Below are 16154 nucleotides of genomic sequence, written 5' to 3' on the forward strand. Positions count from 1 at the left end.
TAGCTCAAGAAACTGCTTGTCTCCATGAAATTAACTAGGTGAAATATGTGCAAACAACATAAAGAGGAACAATTCAACATGCTAAAATTAGTGGTGTGCACCTGAGGGCTGTGGGATTTCAGACAAGGAAGAGATATATGTGGTTTGGGGGTGTTCAAGGATGACCACATTAAGGAAATGGGAGGTGAGCTAGCCTTGAAGAACAGAAAGGTGGGTAGAATTTGGATAATTGGAGGAAAGGGAGTGAGAGATTAGGGTCTCAAGGGATAGCATGGGCAGAGATTCAGAGGTTGGTATAAATGTGATTCTTTTTTGATATTACCAAGGGATTTGGTCTGACAAGAATGCAACACTGTTGGTATGAAATGGATGGCACTCAATACCTGTCTAAAGAATGTGGATTTTGTCTTATAGGTACTGAGGGACAATTAAAGATTCTAAGAAGGGAATTTGGACCATGAGAAAAGGGTTATAGGAAGAATGTGGACAGACTAAATAGAGGAGGACATGAAGGCTAGAGACCAGTCAAATGTAACTGAGTCTTTCTCATTTGGGGGACTGGAATAATGGGAGACGAAAATGTCTGATTGATTATTTCAGGTCAGCTGTCAAAAGAATGTCAACCCAGAAATGTGAAAGGAAAGTTCAAGTGCTGTTTGTCTCTCATTTTCAAAAACTCTTTCTGACTCAGGGCCATTCTAGGGTCTGTGGTGAGAAAGTGACCAAAATCCCATATCATTCCTGCCCTCAAGTAGCTTACAATCTAGTGGAGAGAAACATACCTGCAGGTGACTAATTATAATATGAGAGAGAATGACCCTCAAAAGAATGAGTGGTTAATCTTGAGTGGGAGACTGTCAGATGGCTTCCTGGTAGAGATAGCCTTTAGGAAGGTGTATGATGCTGTCAGGATAAGAAAGAATGAGTGGTTTCTTCTACACATTTTAACTCAGCAGAATATACTAGGAAGGAGATACTTTTAGACTCTAAAAGACTACTCTATCCATTGATATGAACTTGGTTAAATTCTACTATGTAATAGATTTGTAGACTTGAGTAGGAAATTTAGAGGTCTTTTCCTTACTTTCAGTTAGGAATGAAATTTGTGTGTTGAATATTCAGAAATAATACAGACATTTTCTTTGTCTTCCCCTGACAACTTATTCCAGTTAATAACAACACTTTTTATCAGAAAATATGCTTAACCTGTTTAAAAATTATCTATTCCAATGTGTTTGTTCGGCTTTGATTAAAAAAGAAAAATGGGGGCTTCCCTGGTGGCGCAGTGGTTGAAAATCTGCCTGCCAATGCAGGGGACACGGGTTCGAGCCCTGGTCTGGGAAGATCCCACATGCCGCGGAGCGACTAGGCCCGTGAGCCACAATTGCTGAGCCTGCGCGTCTGGAGCCTGTGCTCCGCAGCAAGAGAGGCCGCGATAGTGAGAGGCCCGCGCACCGCAATGAAGAGTGGTCCCCGCTCACCGCAACTAGAGAAAGCCCTCGCACAGAAACGAAGACCCAACACAGCTATAAATAAATAAATAAATAAAATTTTAAAAAAAGAAAGAAAAATGTATCTGATATTAAAGAATTCCATATTCATTCACTAATAAAAACATATTTGCTGAGACCCTATTAATTTTAAGGCACTCTCATAGACAATGTGGTAGCCTAAAACCCATCTGTGTTCTCAGAGTTTGCGATCTAATTTGGAAAAGACAATACATTAAGTTACAACACACTATAGCATCTACAGCAAGGTCAGCTGATTTGTTCTATAAGAGTTCATTGGAGGAAGATATCACTATAGGTTTGGATGGCTGGAGAGGAAGGTCAGCCAATAGCTTGACCTTGATCAGTAGGACCTATGTGGGGAGAAAGAGATACTCCATTAATAAGCAACTTCAACCATTAAAGATGTCTTATTTCAATTCCACATGTTTTTAGCATCCAAAAAGATGCTAGGGATAAGAAGCAGTAAACTTATGGTTGGGAAGAAATATGTGTTATTCTCTAAAAGGCCAGAGTTCTAAGCTGAGGGTCACCAGTAAATTCCTAATTACCAAGTCCAATGTATTTGCTCAGCATTCTTTCAGTCGTAGTTATTTGAATCTTTTGATTCAATTGACCATTGTCTACTTTTGAAACTTTCTTTGTCTCCTGGATATTTAATTTTTTTCTGTCTCTTAATCTTTTTTCTTTTAATGAATTTGATTTTTCTCCTTACTCACCAGAAGCCCTGGCCTCAGCTTTCTATATGTTTCAGTATATTTATTGTATATGTCTTAGTCCCATGATGTTAAATACCATCTGAATATATTTGCATGACTCTCAAATCTTTATCTCTAGCCCTGACTTCCTGGGTTTCCATTCCTCATTTCCAATGAACATTCATATACATATATATATATATATATATATATATATATACACACACACACACACGCACACACATTTATATAACTTTTATATGAAAATACTTGTCTAAAGACAAGCTCAAGGTCTTCTCAAAATTGGATCCTTTTTCTGTTTATCTAGAAATAGCAAGTATTTGCCATGTTCTAAACATGCAGATGTGTAATCCTGAAGCCATTTTGATTCCATCACCCAGAGAATCAATTGGTTGTTAAGAAGTCATGTTACTAATTTCACCACTGTCGCCACCCGAGGACAGGCTTTTTGTCACTTCACACCTGAATAACTACAATGACTTCCAGTTGGTCTCTCAAAGTCTAGTTTTTCTTCACAGAAATCACGGTAGTATAACATGCCCCAAACTCTTTGGTTTGTTGCTTTACATTCTCCATTTACATTTAACTTACATGTCCAGCTTCATTTCCCATGAATTGCCTCCTAGGACCCCCTGATTCAGCCAAATCCTTTTACTTGCTATCCTCTGAATAGATACTACAATTTCTTTCCTTGGCTTACACACTCCTGTTCTTCTAGAAGGACCTTCCTCACTTCTTCATGACTACTGAAAAGGAACTTAGTTCAAATTTCACCTCCTTCATGAAGCCTTTTCTGAATATTCACCCCATAGGATCTCTCATATTTCTGTAATTTGAAATAATTATAGTTCCTACTATTTGTTGCATATTTATCACACATTTTCACTTATTGTTTATTATTTTTTCTTGTGTGTTGGTCTCATCTTCCAAATTAAATAATAGCCATGTCTAAGATTTCCTGGCCCATCTTCCAGAACATGTGCACACAAAAGTGAATAGACAGAAGACACTCAATGAATACTTACTGATCTATTTATTGACTGAATACATATGAACTATAAGGAATAGTAAATAGTATGGGAAAAGGCAAATCTTAAGGCTATGTGAAGGAACATTCGAAATTGATTTTTAAATCTTCTGAATAGGAACCATTTTTATTAACCCCACTTTAGACCTTAAGTGTATAAAACAGCTAGTAAATTGTCACTCTGTGGAATAGTGACACTTTAAATGCCTATAAAGTTAATGAAATTAGAGTTTATTTATTTATGCTTGAGGTTGAAATTTAACAATTGTCTTTAAAAGGAACATGAAGCCATTTTTGATCCTATGAGTTGGGACATTACAGAAAATATCTAATTTGTAGTATCCCTTTATTATTGTGTTTTTATAAGAAGTTATTTTATCTTGTTTCTATTTTACACAGTGATGGTACCCCTACAACATAGAATATTAAAACTAGAAATATTCTTAACAAGCAACTAGTGCAATCTATTCATTTTTCAGATGTGGAAACTGAGTGCCAAGACGGGCAATTGACTTGCCCAAGGTTGCAATCTAGTTATTGCCAGAGCTGTAGCTAAAAACCAGGATTATAGGTTCCTAATTCTATACCTTTTCCATAATCCCATATTGTACAGTTTCATTTTTGTACCTTAAATTGACAGTATTCAAATGAAGGAAAATTTACAATAGTTTTTTAATTATTTCTCTTATTTTATATCCAAGAATGTAAATTAGTGCGTGGTGAGTTATTAATAAGAGCATTCTAAATAGAAACACAGCATGAACAGTCTATTGTGATGTGTTTCGACATAAGGGAGATATGAATATCATCTTAATTATTTACATTTCTAAAACTTCATAAAACTGCGACTAGTTTTCGTTGGTGAGTTGAGTGGAAATAGTCATGTGATTTTTTTTTTTTTTTTTTTGGCTTTTGCTTTAGGAATTAACATTATACTGGGCACTATGGTAATATTTTTGATGGTGGTATGAAGGATTGTTTGGAACACCAAAAATACTTAGCCTTATCCAGGAAAAGAGAGATAAACATAGTCAGTGTAAATTTGCACTAGTGACGTGAGAGGGTGTGAGAGGAGATGCTGTTCAGTTTTTGGGAAAGAACATGGAAGGTCACAATTGTCCTGAAACTCCATTCTACAGCAGTAGCAGAATAAAACAAAGCACCACTTACTACCTTCCTACTGCAATTTTTTACCTTCATTAAAAAGAAGTGAAATTGTCTATTCTTTATGAAACTTTTGCCTGGAAAATATTATTTAGAGGAACTAGAAGGTACTGAGAAATAAAATGAAGATAGGATAAAAAGGAACTCAGATGATCAGTTTTTATGAGGAATGTTCACAGAATTTTGGTTTGTCTTTCTGAAGAAACATTTTACAATCTAAATTACACCATATCATTTGAATCTCAATGACTAATATCAAGTGGTGACTGGAAGAGGCATATTATATTACAATTTTCAAATTATACTTATGCAGTCTTTTAAAATAAAAATTACTACCAGAAATTTGCCCAACTCAGGCTTTGAAAAGATGGTTTTAAAAATCCAGTTCAGTTTTCTTAACTTTCACAGGCAAATTAGGGTTTAAGAATAAAAGATATATTTGCTGAATAAAATACCAAAACAGAGAATTCTGATTTGAAACAAAACAAGAGACTTGTAAAGTCTGACTTAATTGTTAAATCACTGACATACAAATGGATGGGTCAGTGTTTCTGTCCCTGACTCACTAAATCCACATGACGCAGGACAAACATGACCTTGGCGTGGTAAACTTACTTACCTGTACCATTGTTAACTGTGGTCTGGATCGTGGCTTCCGGCCCCATAGTGTCATAGTCTTCCTTCATTTCTTCTGTGGGGGAAGATTATCTTTAGCATTTGAAAATTGTAGAAAGGCTTACTATACTAAGCATGCCTACCACAGGAACAAGGAAGATTCTTTTAAAGGAAACAGAAAAGGCTTGTTGTAAACCTCTAAACAATAGCTTTGTTCAGGCAACTGAATGAATCCAATAGTGCTAGCTGCACAAGAACTTATTTACTTTAAGCATTACTGCAAGCTGTGAAAAACAGAGGTGCTTATTTGGGGCAAACGAAAGGCTTTTCTTCTAGTGGCAGTTCTAGTGACAAACAGGGGGGAAGATATTATTTTTTCAATAAGAGTCAAAAGCAACTAAGTATTTGTACTGACGAAGAGGCAGGCTGGCTGCTATGCCTCTGGTAACACTGGATTATCAGAGAGAAGTCAGAATTTCTTATTTTATTTCCATGCTTTTTTTCCCTCCTTGGAGTAGCTATGATGGTGCTAATCTATGCAAGCGAAATTTTAAAGAACCTAATTCTACATACCAAAACTTGAAATGCCCAGTTTATAAAACAAGCATCCCAGAGGTACTGAAAACACCTGTTTCACTGTTTTATATAAACTTCTAAAACATATTTTCCGTATTCCTTTTCCTACCACTCCATAAATATCTTTCTTCCTTACCGTTAATTCCCCAGTAGGGAGTCATAGCCATTTTCTGAGGAAAAACATAGCTATAAGAACAGCTCAGTGTTCTGATGAAGATGAAAATATGTAACACTGAAGTTGAAGATCTATAAATGATAAAAGGTCATCTTCTAAAATTGTAATATTTTAAAATGGGAAGAGTCTGGAAAGTAGGAGAACTCTCAAGTTTTCTGCCTACCAAATTGTAGAATATGTGAAGGCAGAGAAGGACAGCTGACAGTTAAAAATCCTGCAAGAAAGTAAATTAAACATGGACTTTTAAAGTTTTTATTTTTACAATAACAATACTAATGAGAACCAAACATGATCCAGGATGAATATCTCTCTGTGATAATCATTTTGTTTAAAACAAGAGAAACTTTATAAATAGGACTCTGTGAATTCCCAAATTTATCCTGACCATTTTTGCTTATCACATTCTAGTTATAATTATTTGGTAGAAAAACAGATTCTAGCAAATGTTACAACAAAATTAAAATATATGTTTTTCAAGTAGTATCCTGCAGCATATCTGTTTATGGCATCAGAACTGAAAAATTATGAGCCTCTTAAGGTAAAGTACACAGATATAAATAGATGCTAATTTAATGCCACTGGGCATAATACTAGTCAGATAATTTGAATGGTATTTGTTTAAATTCTACGACCACTTTAAATTCATTCTTGGCCCTGGACTTCTCCCTTATTTAAGGAATATTTTCACAGGGACATTTTGCATAAAACATTTAGGAGTTCAATATACAGCAATACTGTATTGTCAATTATAATAATGGATTGGTTAAAAGGTTCCCTCATCTGATATTTTTATTAGTCTCTGCAAGGAATTAAATTAAGGTATTTCTGAGAAGTTCAGTACTAGATATAAATATAACTTTTGTGTCTTTCTTCCTCGCTCCTCTCATGTGATTTCTGGTAGCCAAGAGTCAGAAGAATCATAAGTTTTCCATCTGAGAGATCAAGTCACTGAGGGGAAAACAGTTAACAGCATTTTTTTTTTTTTTGCATAATAGTGGTAATGTTCAAGATTTCTGCTGCACTTCCTTCCTCATTGTCATTTTCTTATGAAAACGTACAGAGAAGTTACAGGAGGTGGTTGCTTCCCAAATTATTAAATGCTGCGTATTCACATGTGTAGTTGGCACTTAGTGTGTCCTGCATTCTGTAGTAATACTTTAGCTATAACCCTCTTTTACCAAAGATTGTGCAACTGAGATGGTGTCACTTTTACCCAGAATGTACTTTGCTTCAATTTACTGAACATCAAGCTTTTTCTTTTTTGAACATCAAGCTCAGGTATGTATTTGAAACACTATGCATATGCCTATTTAATTAAGTTTCACATGAATCCATATTCAGAAGGACATCATAATGTGGGTTAGGAGTATCCCCCCCTGAACTAAAGGCAATCCTGGCTGTCTTTCTGCCTCACGCCTAACCTTAAACATTTTTTCCCAAGACACCTCTGACTCAGCATACTGTGTCTAAAACCACATAGTATATTTGTTTTTAAAACACTTGTAAAAGTTTGCGTTTTCCAGTCACCCTTGGGATGAAGGTTTATAAAAATAAAGAGCACTTTCTTCCTCAAGATGAAGAATCCTTGAATAAGCAGAAAGAGGCCAAGATGCAGGTGATTTATTTAAGTCTGTGTCAATGATAATGATGTCATGGTTTCCAGCACACTGTGTCCACCCCATTGTGGGACGAAAGAATGTCAAGGACAATTCTAAACACAAAACTTTGATTGTGCTGGAACCGGAAAGGCACAGTAAGAACTCCACTGCACTCTTCAGTGGAAAACCTGCATCCTGCAGACAAACTACAGAAAGCATGGGAGAGAGAGCGAAAGAGAGGGGGCTTATCTCAGAGTAAAGCTATGTGCTGAGGTATGATGGTAGACTGCCAGGCACCAGGGATAAAACACTACTAAATAAAACAGCACCAGAATTAGAATTATTGTCTATATTGTATGTTTTGAACAATAAATAAGAAAAATATTTTATCAGAAGAAAAATGTGTTATCTAAGAGTCAGGATAAACAATGAGTAGCTTTTTAAGACCAATTTCTTTTCATTAGACATCAAGGCACCACATCAGAGCACTTTTGGAACAATAAAAAAAAAAGAACAATAAATCATTACTAATCATTAGAACCAGACAGGTAATAGCTGGGTAACTTTCTTGGTCCAAATAGCCAAATGAGATTAGGGATTTACATTTTATTTAATTATTGTGACTCCAGAATGCTAGTTTATTTACCATAAAGGTAAGAGCAAAGAACAGCCTGTTCATTTGTATCACAGGCACCATTAACTACAGGTGATAACAGGGTCTGTAATGCATTCATATGGATTATTGTATATTAAAACATTTAGAATTATGATCCATGACCAACACAAAAAGCTGCCATGATCACAGACTACTACAGCTTGACATGGCTGTTTTGGCTGTTTTTCAATTCCTGATCTTAATTTTTTTAAATTAAACTTTTTTTTTTCAGAAGTTTGGAGCTCTACATTTGTTATATCATTAATAATTATTCCTTTAAGGGTGGAAATTCTAGTAATTGATCCTTACCCTTGATTTCTAGATATTAAAATTTAAAGCATCAGAACATTCATTCTTATAGCCCTGCATATCTAGTTCATTAACAAATATGAATAGCTAACACCAGCTCATTTAAATAGTATGTCTTACATGAGTTCTCGCCACACTCTGTTTCTGTCACACTGCTCCCAAGAATCATTGGCTCTTATTATACATGTAAATGGCTATCATAAAAATAAAAATTTCATTTAAGATTGTTAATGACTTCTGCAGCAGTCAGACTTCCTTTAATGATCATCCTCTGCCCCTAATTAAACGTATTTATCTTTCAAGCATCTTTGGCTGAGTTCTCCCTCATAGTTGAAAATCTAAAACCTTAAGTCTTAATGGATATAACGATAAATGTTTATGTGTGGGATTGCTGAGATTCAAGAAACCTTCACCGAAAGCAAAATTGGAAACAGAAAGAGTACAAAACTTGGCACGGTATGTTAGGAAAACGAAAAACAAATACACTACACTCAAACTGCCATCAGTCTTCTTTTCTCTTTTTGTCACATTTAATTTTCTTTAGTAGTAGAAGTACTTTTATTATCCTCCTTCCAGTATACCAAACAATTACTCTGCCTATGTTCGATGTTTTATAGTCTGCGACATCACAATAGCATACAGGTAGACTCTTGTGCTTACTTATTTCCTTCCCACCCACTTCACCTATTTATAAAACTGCTATTGTTATATATATCGTGAGGAAAAAAAACATAAGGTGGAGTAAATCATGATAGCGCTCACTGGGTCTTGGAACAGAGATTAAGGAGACATGAAGGTTTGAATTAGAAGAGTCATTAAAAAAAATTTTACAGGCCACCTTACCAAGCAGAGATCAGCAGAGGGAGTTTAGGGGGATATGATTAATTCTCCTTTAGTTTGTTAATCATTTCATACCTTGGTGATGTTTCATCCTAAGTGAATTTTAGACCATGACATTTCCATTTTCACAGTGGCATCTGAAGTTTTAGTTTGAATATAATTCACCTTATTTTTATTAGAATTGGCCTTGGACCATTTCTACTTCCCCAGAGATTCCCACCAAACAGCAAGCATCATTATCAAGTACTTAGCTGTTAAATAATAAGAAAGAAAGCTACCTGACCAGGTAGAAGTGTGAAATCACATTCACACTTAACAAAAGGGAATGATTAGATGGTTGAATTACAATAGGAGGTGTCAGACAGACACTGCAACTACTGTTAAACTGACAGTTATTTGGTTTGTATCACTACACAAAACTTTCAAATACATATTAGTTGTGAGCTTTTACGTTTGCTTCCAGTTTCCACCCTGAGAGGATAGCTCTTGATGGTGTTGTATAATTGGCACATTGTACATGTGGTGCAAATCCTTCACGTTGTGTGTTTAAAATGTAGTTCATGTTCAACTTGCGTCCAGACGGAAACATAATCCCTTCCTAAGATGTCAGTAGTGCGGTAATGTGATAACACGACTATCACTTCATAATCTGTCACCAGCTTTGGTATCTCTATTCTGCGAGGGCTCTGGAAAGAAATATTTTAACGATTTGGTTGTGGACGCTCCACTAGGTAGATGGCACAGGAAGGGGCCAAGTTGTTTTAGACACTTACCTGGACCATCTACAGAGGCTGGGAGAATGTCGTTGTTGTGCCAGGTATGTTCCACTCCACCCTCTCTTATCTCATCTTCCTCCTCCTCTCTTGGCAGTAGAGCCTGGCTCCCGTGAGGGGAGGACTCATGGTTGGGCACGCTAGCTGGACTCCTCTCTTGGTCCAGAGGGTTAGCAATCCCGTCCTCCTCAGCAATCTGAAGCTTGTCCTCCTCGTCGGTTTCGGAACCCGTGTCCACTACATTGTCATAATTCACCACTGAAGAGAAAGCACAGGACACACACACTCTAAACACTCTGTTGAAAAATATCAGTCACTCCCTGATTGTTTAGTTGAATGGAAAATAATTGGTATTTTCGTAACTTAATTACTCAACCATGTCGGGAAAATATAATGAATATCTTTCATGCTTTAGCATTTTTATTCTTATTCAGTTATACCTGGGTACTCTTTCTGATTTTAAATAGTTTTTTGCTAAAAAGATGGGAAAATTTCAAAAGCCACAGAAGCGCATATACTCAAAAATATGCCTATATACGTGGAGACATATTGCAATACGCACTTTTGACACTCCACACAAACTTATAAAATAGATCTGCAATTGACAATTTTATTAGTTTAGTGACATGGAGTGTTTACTATGAAATGTTGTACTATAAATATGACATGCCTTCACTATATTAGCTGTGGTTTTATTCCTAGAAATGGTAGACGCGTGCGCGCGCACACACACACACACACACACACAAAACGTCCATCTATTTACTCAAATACATGAACACGTACACAAACCTGCTCAATCTGAAAGGTTCACTGTTGCTTCTACGTCAACCATCATGTGCTAAGGCCATTTATATCCCAATCTTTTAAGCAGAAAATGAGGAAAAGCCATATCTTCTGGGCCATTAATACTACTATTGAGATGTCTTCATAGCGCCATAATTACAGAAGATTTCAAAGTGACACAGGCAAGACCAACACAAATGTTAAAATAACTCACGAGAACCGGCGGGCTGCTTTTGCAGCCCTCAGCCCCAGCAATGCTCAGTAGCTTTTCTTAAAATAGACAGCCTGTAAATAAGGTCTGTGAACTCAATTGAAGGTGGCTGTTTCTGAATTAGTCAGCCCTCACAGGCTCTCGGCCTACATGCTAGTACATAAATTGTCCACTTTACCACCAGACAAGAAAGATTAGAGTAATAAACACGGGGCATTAGCTCAGCTAGAGAAACACACCAGCCGTTACGCACACACAGCATTGCCAAGAACTGTTAACCCAACTCTCCAGAAACACACACAAAAAAACAAGTTAGAACCATGACATCATGGGAACAAGAGGGAGAGAGAAAGAAAGAAAGAAAATAAAAAGGAGACCGTGGAAAAAAAAAGCACAAACAATTTTCAGGTTCATTTTGATTTCTCTGCGCCTAATAAAGCAATCCTCTGCTAAGTTATCAACTGAGCTATCTCAAGTGGCTCTTGCCAGCTATCGGATTATACAAAAGTGGCAGAAAAGGAGGAAAAAAATGAAAAGGATTGTGAGTCAGGTTCATAATGCTTTTGGAGAATTCTGGAAACATGTCTAGTTACAAATTTTAGTCAGTCATATCTGTTTGCTTTGACAGGTTCCCAGGGAGTAAAAAAGGAACAAAAAGAGAGAGATTTTTTCTGTCATGTGAGGCTGGGGACAAAAAGATTACACCGTGCATATCTGCTCATAATATGATCTTTGTATAATCCGCGGGTCTGCACTTGCCTTCGGAACAACTGCACAACAGGTGCAAATTAAAATGAAAACGGCAGCGGAGCCGGGCAAACAGAATCTGCTGACCTGGTTTGAATACCAATTGACGGGGGAAACAAAACCTTTTCAAGAGGTGTGACCACAAGGGCTTAGGCAAGTTCAGGCTGGGTAATGCCCTCAGATCTACAAAAAGAGAGATATTCTAACATCTCTGCTCTAGCTGTGTGGTCCAGATATACCTTAGTACAATCAATAATGTGCTTTTTTTTTTTTTTTCCTGGTGACTGAGATTTAACCATTTCTTAGCAACAAGCAGAAGATTCTTTACAAATGTTCTGAACGCTGACTTCGGGGCGGAGGTGGGGGGCTGGTGAGAGTGGTGGGGTTATAACAAAAGCTCCGGAGGCCTGGGAAGCTTTCAACCCACCTCCTAAAAACTGATCTCTGGGCACAGGAGGAATAAAGAAAGGTCCAGAAGGAGTGAATAAAATTATCTAAGGCTGGACAGGCATTAAAAGGCCTTTATCCTGGAAAAACAACCATGCCTTTTAAGGTCTTTTTCTGCATGGACCACAATATCCCGTGTGACACGTGAGTGTTCCTGCAGCAATACAATTGAAATATTTTCTTGTGGAAAAAAAAAAAGAAGAGAGATAAATGATTTATGAACAGCCCTTGAGGAGTCCCAAATATCAGAACAATCTAAACAAGCAATGAAGTCATGTCTCACCATATAGGGTCAGGAGTACAGCATCCATCACCTTCACAGGGCAACAATACTTCACAACCTTTAGGGTTCTCGCTCACAAATAGTAGTAAATACTTTTAAACTAAATAAATAACTGCTGTCAAGTTCACTTACAGAAGCAGTGTGCCATCTTTTCCAGAGTGTGTTAACTAGGGTGTCCATTCCCATTGGATGGCTTCCCAGAACCATTATGTTGGTATCTTACCCCCACTTTTAAAAAATCCAGGTAAAACAATTCATAACAAAGTTTCTGTATCTGAACTCAGAGTAGATAATTTCATTCTGTTCTTTCTGGTTGACCTTCTGACAATCAAAATTAAATCCGTTAATACGGACATGGCACTTTCCTGCTCCCCACCTCATCTCCCTGCTTCTAAATGCCCAGGATTTTCCTTTAAATGTTTCTCTCAAGTCTAGTCAGTGGATTTGCCAAGTGTAAGCACTGGGGAAATTTTCACCACAAAATATTCTTACTATAGAATGGCCAGGACATGATGGGTTTACCTCCATTTGCATTAGGAAATAAAATAAGCTCATTTTCCTATTTGTTCCTGTTTTCATTTTTTTGCCCACCATCATCCCCATTGGCATAAGGGATCTTAATAATGTAGCTTTGTCTTTGCAAAGAAGAGATTCCATTTTGTATAATAACCAACGTATACTGGTTTTAAATGAGGGTCATCGGTCAGAATATATTAGTTCTGTGTCAATTTTTAAACTTATGATACATATTTTTTATTCGACATTCAAAAGCACAGAACCACCTAAACATGTAGCAAAGTTCTACTCGGTCCTTACATTAGGTCAAATAAGCCACCCCTTGCATGAGTCTCAGCAAAATTTTATACATGTATTAGAGCTACATGGCTGGCAGAAAAACAGACGGTTACTTCAAAACCACAAAGAAGTGGGAGCCCAAAGAATTCCTTTCTGCAATTCAATAAACAAGAGGAAAGATGTACTGTTTGCTGGCTCAAAATAGACACTAATTTTACATCTGTCTCTGAGGCACAGCAAAAAGCCAACTAAAGAGCAGTAATAAATGTCCAAAAACAGCATCAGTATCCAAAACTCTCCCAGTAATCTTCAGAGGAATTAATTACAATTCTGTGTAACAGTTGCATTGGCAAAATGCACCCATAATTATACACAGGTACTGTACTGTATTACAGGGAAATTTGCCATGTGATACCATGTTTACATAATAATTGATGGATAAAACTATTTGCATATGAAGTGCATATGAATTATTGGCATGGTTCACCATTTTATGTGGAATCATATTAAAGTTTCATTTTCTCTAAAACTGTATGTGTAATACGGGGTTACCAAAGGGTATAAAGCTGATACTTAAATTTGCTTTATAGCAAATGGGCCTGGAAAGTTATATCTGAATGTGCATTACTAAAAGCCTATATTTTAAAAGGCTTCATAGTTTATGTACAGTAAGCATTATTTTTACCTCACCAGATTGCATTATATTAAATCCTCCCTATTCTTCCTTCTAAGTAAACAATACTCTAAATTTTATCACCAGACCAATTAATTTTACAATCATATGCAAAACAAATAATGGTTTCTCTTTACTGTCTATTGATCTAACTTTTTTTCAGATTTTGTTTTCTGGTGACATGTAACAGAATAGTAGCAAAACGTGACATTTTTATAATGTCCATACCTGACGGAAAATTTCAGCATTTGCAAAAAATGGCCTATCACAGCATTTAAACATTGCCGATAATTAGCTTGACATTTGAAATACCAGAACTGTTGTTTGGAAGATGCCCTATACAATGTTACCTAACTAACCCCTTTTCATACTTATATGCTTTCTCTACATTATTCCGTCAGTTACAGTACAAATAAGATATCAGTTGCTAATGTAATAACATGCAAAAGAACTGATATTAAGGGGCAATACTTCACCTTCACCAGAAGCAGACGTTTTATTGATGTAAAGGAAAATTACATATGCAGATTATAGACAGTTAATTGTTAATAAGGTGGTCAACAATGATTTTCTATAACTCCACTCAAGCTAAGTCTGCCAATAAGTCTTTCGATGACATCATCAAACATTTATTTAATACCTGCAATGTGTTGAGTCCAGAGGACACAGGGATGTGCTAGTCTCACCTCAGGAAGCTTACTATCTATTTGGAGACAGAGCATTGTAAAACTGTAGTGCTAGAAGGACACGAAGTCAACCCTGGACATTTGACAAAGGAGGTAATACAGGTACAATGAGGTCAAATGACTCATGTAAGGTCCTGCAGCCACTTAGTGGCAAAGCTGGAGGCTGAAAGCACATCTTCGGGCAGGTAACAGCCACATGGACATATACATGATAATACACATTCCCAGTGAAGAATGCAATCTAAATTTAAACTCCACATGATCAGAGTAAAGGAATGGAAATCCCTGGGACTTTGGGGGGTTTTATGCCCCCAAATGAAGATTGTTGCTTAATTTTAAATTGTTTTGATGATTGTTACTTTCATGGATCCCTTTAATTTGAGTTATAGAAGCCTACCAATTTGATCAATTACCAGAATCTAACAATACACCCATGTTCCGCACAATAGTTTGGAAACAATAGAGATAAAGAGGCAGTTCCCAGAATTACGAGCTTGAAGACCTGTCTTCTTGTCCCAGTCCCAATACGTAACCAGCTGTGTGGCCTTGGCCTATCATCCAAGGAAACTTGGTATAAATGGGAAAAAATAATGGTAACGTGCTCCCTGTCTATGAGGTTGCCACAAGAAGCCTACGAAATTGCATGCGTGACTGCAGTTTGTGGAGCATGAAACACTCATAACCACTGAAATAATAATAAAGACGGGACCATGGCTCCAGTGTCTTGTCTGATGATGAGCTATGTGGTAGCTCTAAGTGAAACGAGAAGATCTGAATGTGTGCCAGTCACAGTTTTGGTGTTGGTCCTTCACTTAAAATTTCATTTGCAAAAGTATCAAGTAGGAGTCCCATGGTGGGAGAGAGTACGATTCATCCTTCAGCTAATATGTGAGATAGACACGTAACCTCATTTTAAAAATGTCTCTTCTGGTAATATGGCTTAAAGTTTAAAAGAAGACCTTGGAATTTTATGAGTCATTTGGTTTCCTAAATCTCTTAGATGCTTGGAGAACATTTACATTTGAGCCACTGGGTTATGGTCTAGTTGCTTTCTTAGAATGTCTTTATGTGTGGTAAATGTTGGGGGACATCCTAAGACTCTTCATCTGAACCCTAGCCTTTTATTCCTCCCCCTTGCCCCCAGAGTTTGATTTCCAGGTACTGTGCTACTAAAAACAGGATGCAGCTCTTCTTCAAGGATTTTTATTCAGCAATGTGTTTTTCCAGGGAAGATCTATCCTTGATACCCCTTCTTTATCACAGCTAACTTGTTCCCTTTGCACTTGGATGGATAAAGATCATAGGACTAAATCAAGGTTCAAGTTCTCATTTAATAATGGGAGTCTCATGATAGGTACAACAAGGCAAAGCAAATTCAAACAGAGATTTTCTTCTGAATTTGGATATGTGTCACTGAAATGCACAAGCCTTAATTTCCCAATTTAAAAATGGGAATAATGTTATCACTTGGGGATGCAAGATTAATTAATGCTAGGAGAAGGGACCACGCCAGTTTGAAATATTCCCATGGAATGTGCTCTCCAGTACAAAACACTGTTATAAA

The 16154-nt window shown here is 36.8% G+C and overlaps 1 protein-coding gene across 4 annotated transcripts in view; it reads right to left on the minus strand.

The window, feature by feature from the left end:
* Window positions 1-16154, minus strand: part of ZEB2 (zinc finger E-box binding homeobox 2) — a 126468-nt gene that overhangs the window by 28943 nt on the left and 81371 nt on the right. For 3 of the 4 annotated variants that reach the window (XM_036857487.1, XM_036857490.1, XM_036857489.1), the window contains 2 exons: window positions 9963-10220; window positions 5041-5112 (listed from right to left, as the gene is read on the minus strand). In XM_036857487.1, coding sequence (XP_036713382.1) covers window positions 5041-5112; window positions 9963-10220 — 330 coding nt within the window. The remainder of the gene's footprint in view (window positions 1-5040; window positions 5113-9962; window positions 10221-16154) is intronic. The other variant, XM_036857491.1, reaches the window with a different exon arrangement.

This window comes from Balaenoptera musculus, chromosome 7 (assembly GCF_009873245.2).
Source record: "Balaenoptera musculus isolate JJ_BM4_2016_0621 chromosome 7, mBalMus1.pri.v3, whole genome shotgun sequence".
Taxonomy (NCBI): Eukaryota; Metazoa; Chordata; class Mammalia; order Artiodactyla; family Balaenopteridae; genus Balaenoptera; species Balaenoptera musculus.